Consider the following 7,521-nt stretch of genomic DNA (forward strand, 5'->3'; position numbering starts at 1 on the left):
TATTCAAATAAAAATCGTCTATTGTTGCACAAACGTGTGAGAATTTTAGTGACTTTTTTTTACATCCAACGTTATCTATTGTAGATGGATTGTTAATGACGATATACTGTGTACAAACTACAGCGTACTGCCAGTATTTTGGAGCCATAGTATCGCGATATACCGGTGAACTTTAAACCCAACACCTCAAGGCAATTCGTAACTTTTTTTTTAGTGGCTAATTCGTACAATCTAATTCGTACAATTTAGTACGATTTGCTCATCCTCCAATGACGGTTGGGTTTAGGGGCGGGGTTAGGTGCCACGCCTCCTTTTTAAAATCATACCATTTCGTACGACTGAACTCGTACGAATTAGCCACTAAACTGTCAAAACGTAAAATACTTACGTTTTCTCGTGAGATCAGGCTGTTAAACCTTATTATGGGCCGATCATACCGAGTGCGCATTTGTTTCAAAAACGCAAGGCGCACCACACTGCCTTTTTTATTGGCAAGAAAGAAAGAAGTGCTGTGCGCTTTTTAATGTCGCTAGACATAATCAGCTGGGTATTGTGCGCGAGTGTTGCTGTTGATATTAATGTAATTGTAATATTTAATAATATTGTGATATTCAAGATTTTTTAAGATTCAAGATTTCACAAGTCTCTGCTTCATCTTCAAAAGTCTCTAACTGTCTTGACAACACGAACACTGCAGGCGCCTCAACAGAAACCTGCTTTCATTTGATTGGAGAATGAATAAGACGCCACACTTTTTTTCCGCTCAGAGTTGACTTTTTTCAACTGCGAGCGCATGGCGCGGAAGGGCAAAGACGCGAGGCGTAGCAGGCAGTTAAAATGCGAGGCGTGCAGGCCGCATAAGCAGTGTGCAAAACGCTCGCGGCCTTTAGTAAATGATTCACAAAAAGGTGTGTCTCTCAATGCAACAAGCACATTCGTGTGATCGGCCCCTTAGTCAGTACTGAAGCCAAATCTGGAGCTTATCTATCAAAATAACTTACGATAACAGTCCAAAACTAGTACAGCCACATTTATATGTTATAAAAAAAATTAAATACAAATTTAAAAAAAAGAGGAAGCAAAAAAATGAAACATTTAGTTGAAATTTTGTAGGTTGTCATTTATTTTAGCAATATTTTGCTTGAATTTAATTGAAATCTTTCAATTTCTAAATGTTTGGGGACTAAAATATTATTTTAATATATCTGTTTAATAAATCTGTTTTGTTTAAACGCACCAAAATACATTGTCTAAATTCACTGGGAAATGGATAAAAAAATGAATTTCCAAAATGTAAAATGTGGTGTAGTCAATTATGCTGAGCACTGTAGGTAAACGTATGATTGGTTTTGGATGATGATGCATCACAAATCAGGAATGTAGTTAAAAAAAAAGACAATAAAAAGGTTATAATTGTACTTTTTTGATGGGCCGCAGTTATAATCAAGCCGAGGTGGCAGTTTTAATTTTGATCTTCTATTGTTCTTATGAATCCTTCCGATTGGAGCTTAAGAGTATGATTTATTTTTTATATTGTCTGTGCATTTAGGACCTAGAAATTGTATAAATGAAGTTCATTTTCCATGTTTCTTTTTTATTTTTAAACATAGGAATGTTCTACGTTTCCTGCTATTTTTGTTTCTCTTGCCTTGCTATGTATAGGAAACAAGCATGTTGATTTTCTTTCGTTTGACTTTTTTATGATTCATAATTGTATGGTTTGGTGGACAGGGATGTAAAAACATAAGTATAGAAATGTTGCTCTTTCATAACTTCATGTTTTTTTCTTTTACACTTCATAGGATATCAAGTGTTGTGCAGACATGTCTAACGTATTTTTTCTTGGAAAAAAAAAAAAAAAAAAAAAAAAACAAGCCTTAAAGGTGACTGTGTTGATTTCTCTTTCTTTCTGAATCAGCCCGAACAAGTAAAATGTCCCTTTTCCATCAGATCAAATCTTTGCTTTAAGCATTCTTCAAATAAATGTTCATTTGACTGCATTACGAATGTCAAATGTGCTCCTCTCTCAACCTCATTCATTTCAAATGATTCACTCACTCACTCATTCACTATACTTCAGCTTATCCTTAATTTATTAGTGTTGCCACAGTGGAATGAACCGCCAATTACTCTGGCATATGTTTTATCCAGCATGTCTTTACATTCACAACAAATAATTTAAATCCAGATCAATAATCCAGTCAATATAATGATAATTCAGAGAGTATAAACTGCCAAAGCTCTCTTGGTCTTTCTTTCTTTCTTTCTTTCTTTCTTTTTTTCTTTCTGTATGTCTATCTATCTATCTATCTATCTATCTATCTATCTATCTATCTATCTATCTATCTATCTATCTATCTATCTATCTATCTATCTATCTATCTATCTATCTATGTCTGTCTGTCTGTCTGTCTATCTATGTGTCTATATCTGTCTATTTGTATGTCTATCTGTCTATATCTATCTGTATGTCTATCTGTCTATCAATCTATCTAGCTATCGATATATCTGTCTATTTGTATGTATATCTATCTTTCTGTCTGTCTAATTTTCCATCCTTCTGACCAACTATTCATCTGTATTTCCACCCATCTGTCTGCCATATTTAGGTTTTGTCACACTTCTGCTGGTGTTCCGTGTTCGCCCAGCTATCAGTTTATGTATGTTTGTCTGTTTACATGCATCTTTATTTATTTATGTCACGGAAATCTCATAAACATAACATTATTATCTAACTGCATAAATTAGTTGTAGACAGATCTTTTTTTTTCTCTTTGTAAACATTTTAATTGAGTGAAACTGGTAGTGTAGTTAAAATATCTGAAATTGTACTGCATACATGGAAAGTCATATTCATATGGTCGAAAATGTACTCAGCTGGAATATAGACAAGCGGTGAATACTTTAAGGAAGCTCAGATATAAAATAGTTTGCAGTATTTGTGTTCACAACAGTATTTCCCACACTTGCAGTTGGTGTAAATATTGGTAGGGTGTATTTCCGGTAGGTGTCGCTGTTTCATCGCTGCTCGCTCTCGTGCGCGTCTCCCTGACTAGAGTCAGCGCGCGCTTTTCTTGCATTGTTTACCTATTTTCTCAGTCGTCTCTCAGCCTGCAACTTGAACAAAACTACTTTGGAGTGATGTTTTCGGATATTAGTTGAGTTCCCACGGTCACAGAAAGCTTGGGACTGTGAGGGGATTGCAAAATATTTGTTTTTCAGCCTTTAGAGACTTCAGTGAGTGCAAATTCAGTTTTGTCTGCTCCAAAATGTCTCCTCAGGTAAGTATTCCTATACTGTTTAGGGTAAAATCCACCTCAGTGTGTATAAAACTGCATATGTTTATTTAATAACCATAAACTTAATCATTATAAACAAAATATTCACTGATTTGTGTAACTGAATATAAAAACGTAACACTTAAGGTAGTTTGTGTTGTCTTTTCCAGGTAACAGCTAAAACAAATAAACGGTTTAGTTGGTTTAAACCACTCAGGAACATATAAAAAGTTATTTATTTATTCATTTATTTGACTAGTTTTTGGCGTGTGGAACCTCTCACGGCGGCTGCTTAGCAACGTCAATCGGAGGCTGGCGTTTAGAGAAGGTGGGTGTGGCTCAGAATAGTCATTATTATAATCTCCTGTGCGCGTCTCCCATACACACACTCCAGCGCGCTCTAGGCAAGCTAATGTGATCACGCCTCTATTAGCTGTGCGCGCTCACGGCAGATCCTGCGCGCGCACAGCCGAGTCGAGCGCTGATGATGATGCGCGGTCTTCACACGCTCCATCGACGAGATGCGAGAGATTAACCATGCAGTTTTTCTCATGCTGAGCGACTTTACACTGAGAAGTTGCACTCCGAGGGACGTTTCTTAGATGCCTTAATAAGTTTGTGGGACGTTTCAAGCTCATTTCACTAAGGTAAGGTACATCCCTGTCTTACTTTTTCTGGTTGTGTAATTTTGAGGTGTTTAAGATAAGTGTAAGAAACAAATGTATAATTTCACCTAACACCTAAAATTAGTGTTATTTTTTGTTAGTGCAATGGTCAAATGTTTAATCAATGAATTGTATCCATAATAAAAGTTTGTATCAATATATGTATATGTACTGTGTATGTTATGCATTTATTTGAGAAAATATGTATTTATATATAGCATTTGATATATAATACAATTTATATATGAACATATATATGTAAATAATTTTGTTTAATAGATATTTTTTTGTATTTTTATGTGTTTACTATTGTTGTAGCCTATATACACAATAAACATACAGTATACATATTGTAAACTTTTGTATGCAATCATCACAATAATTATGCAACAATCATTTATATATATATATATATATATATATATATATATATATATATATATATATATATATATATATATATATATAAATATACAAATATATAAATGCATTTACTTGTTTCATCTAATAATACATCATCCTATTTCTTTTCAGATGTCAGAATGATTAGAAACATCTCTATTTGACTTCAGTAATATGGAAAAAGTGACGTGTCATCAACCAAAAACATAATTTCACTCCTGTGGAGATAAGACTGTGACTGTCAGCTATGATTTGTGGGGCCAATGTAACCAATGGGACCAATGCAACAAAGGAGTACACCCTGCTGGTGGCGCTACCATTGAGCGTTGCGGTGGGGCTCCTCATCCTTCTCATCATCTTCGGCAATGTCCTGGTGATCATCGCTGTATTTACAAGCCGAGCACTGCGGGCTCCCCAGAACCTCTTCCTGGTCTCGCTGGCCTCAGCTGACATATTGGTGGCCACTCTGGTGATGCCGTTCTCATTGGCGAATGAGCTGATGGGTATGTGGACGTTTGGTGGGGTTTGGTGCGAAATCTACCTGGCCTTGGATGTTCTTTTCTGCACTGCTTCAATTACTCACCTGTGCGCTATCAGTCTGGACAGGTACTGGTCAATTACGCAAGCCATCGAGTACAACCTGAAGCGAACACCGCAGCGAATTAAGCGCATCATTTTTATCGTTTGGATCATCGCCGCCGTGATCTCCTGCCCACCTCTTATAACAATGAAGAAAAGTGAGGGGGATATCTGTGATATCAATAAGGAAAAATGGTACATAGTCTCATCTTGCATTGGCTCATTTTTCCTGCCTTGCATCATCATGGTCCTCGTCTACATCCGGATCTATCAGATCGCGAAGAAGAGAACCAGAGCGCCTCCTGGGGACCACAGGAAAAACGAAGTGGGGAAGAAGGAAAACGACCCGCATGAGAAGCTCAATGGCGTTCAGAATGCAGAACTGGAAGATAAGGATGAAATAAATGGTGTGGATATGGAGGAATCCTCCTCCTCAGACCACAAGGTCTCCAATCCTTGCTCCCTCAAGAAGAAAAGCTCAAAGGGAAAGACCAAGTTGAGCCAAATCAAACCAGGCGATGGAGACAAAACCGAGGCCTGCCAGGCTACCAAAACTAGCAGATGGAAGGGCCGTCAAAACCGAGAGAAACGATTCACATTCGTCCTGGCGGTGGTCATAGGCGTGTTCGTCATTTGCTGGTTCCCATTCTTTTTCACCTACACGTTCACAGCGTTTTGCGACTGCTGTGTGCCTGAAACACTTTTCAAGTTCTTCTTCTGGTTCGGCTACTGCAACAGCTCCCTCAATCCCATTATATACACCATCTTCAATAACGACTTCCGAAGATCCTTCAAAAAGATCCTCTGCCGGAGAGATAAGAGGAGAGTGGTGTGAACGGGCTGCTGTGTTGTCCTGTCCTCTATCAAATGTAATATATCACCTGCAGTTTAAGGGAAGCACTTGTTTACAGTAAGCCAACATGTTGTGTGTCATTATACAACAAGTCCAAGCGGGAATAAAAATAAAAAAAGACTTTCACATTCTTTGTACAAATGCAACAATGCATGATTATGCAATTACAGCACAATATGTGGCAGATCTGTCCATTTCAGAAGTGTGTTGTGGCGTTTTGATATACAGTGTGTGGTGTAGTTTAACTGTGGTGTGGTTTTATCATCTGTCAGCGTGGAACTATACGAAGACAATGCATCTCAAACCACGCTGGATGTCATTCAAACTGTGAAAAACTAAAGACAAGGAACTATTGAAGAAGAAACAGTGCCAAATGACTAAGAACTGATTGTTGGCTTGGCCTTCAAACTTAATATCGTGCTGCGAAACTGTCCAACTGCGCCTCAACGTGCATGTCGATGTCTTCTCACAGGGCCCGTTTATTCCCCTGACATGTTGTATAATTAATTGTGAAGGTGTTGATATTGTTCTTTGGACAAATTGTCTTTTCTATCCCTGCCAGTAATGGTTCGTTTAAAATCTTGCTGTGGACCATTAAGCGAAACGATGTTGAGCTCGTCTGACTGGAACCCGACAGGCCGGTGTCACAACAAATTTCTCCGGCTTCAATTGTAGATTATACTTGTCATCCTAGATATAATGGATGGATCTTTAGTACCACAACATCACAGTGATGGTTACAGGCTGCAACTAATAAACCATGTGTCAAACGGGCTGCTGGTTCAGCTGCCGAAATGGCAGAAACGCACAACAAAACTGAGTTGAATATTCAGCATGATATCAAATGACGAATGACACAGGTCAAGGTGAGGTCAGGCTCTTTTGTCTTTTCCCTCGGGAGGCCTGAGAAACCCAGTTGGAGTGAGATGGAATGAGTGTCTGTTCCAATTTTTGTGTGACCAAGTAAAATGATTAAAAACAAAGGTCTTGAATGACATCTACAAACTACCCGTCACTGTGCATTATTGCCATATCTGAAAACCTAATCGTGATGTATGACTCACTTCGATATATTGGCTTTTTTCTGGTTGTCCTGGTTGTGCTCTCAACACTGAGGTCTGAGGTCTGAAAAACTAAATGTATTTTCAACAAAGAGAGAAATCACTCTGAAAATAAAAAGTGAGGAGGCTTTTTTGGTCTGTTATAATTCTGGAAAGAAACTGGAGATTTGCAGAACATGGTGTAAAAGCTTTACTTCTGGAATAATAAAATCTAGACTCGACTGTGTCAAATCAGGGGTGTCCAAACCTGGGCCAAGTGGAATTAAGCACCAACCCTAAACAAACTGATCCACTAGAAACTTTCCTGGAGCAGGAAAGTGATGGGTCATTCTTTTGTATGACTCGAGAACGATGAGTCCTCTCAGGGAGTGATTGGTTCATTTGTGCCTATCAGGTTTTGAGTCGTTCGTTTATCCCGTGAAAGACAGAAGCCAATCATATGCATTTAGAGCCAGAAAAAGATTTGATCCGTTCATCTCTCGAGTCCTCAGTTTGAGTCGTTCGTTCATCACGTGAAAGACAGAAGCCAATCATATGCATTTAGAGCCAGAAAAAGATTTGATCCGTTCATCTCTCGAGTCCTCAGTTTGAGTCGTTCGTTCATCACGTAAAAGACAGAAGCCAATCATATGCATTTAGAGCCAGAAAAAGATTTAATCCGTTCAGTTCTCGAGTCCTCGGGT

At 38.2% G+C, this 7,521-nt stretch overlaps 1 protein-coding gene across 1 annotated transcript; it reads left to right on the forward strand.

Moving 5' to 3' along the window:
- Positions 1 to 3,681: 3,681 nt before the first annotated feature.
- On the forward strand, positions 3,682 to 7,140 carry adra2a (adrenoceptor alpha 2A). The gene is made up of 2 exons (XM_056448598.1): positions 3,682 to 3,925; positions 4,478 to 7,140. Exon 2 carries the CDS (start codon positions 4,593 to 4,595, stop codon positions 5,757 to 5,759), a length of 1,167 nt encoding a protein of 388 aa, XP_056304573.1. The 5' UTR covers positions 3,682 to 3,925; positions 4,478 to 4,592; the 3' UTR covers positions 5,760 to 7,140.
- Positions 7,141 to 7,521: the final 381 nt, after the last annotated feature.

This window comes from Danio aesculapii, chromosome 22 (genome assembly GCF_903798145.1).
Source record: "Danio aesculapii chromosome 22, fDanAes4.1, whole genome shotgun sequence".
In the NCBI taxonomy this organism is placed as follows: domain Eukaryota; kingdom Metazoa; phylum Chordata; class Actinopteri; order Cypriniformes; family Danionidae; genus Danio; species Danio aesculapii.

Coding starts and splice junctions, on each gene's coding strand:
- adra2a (XM_056448598.1), top strand. CDS start 4,593: ATGATTTGTGGGGCCAATGTAACCAATGGGACCAATGCAACAAAGGAG.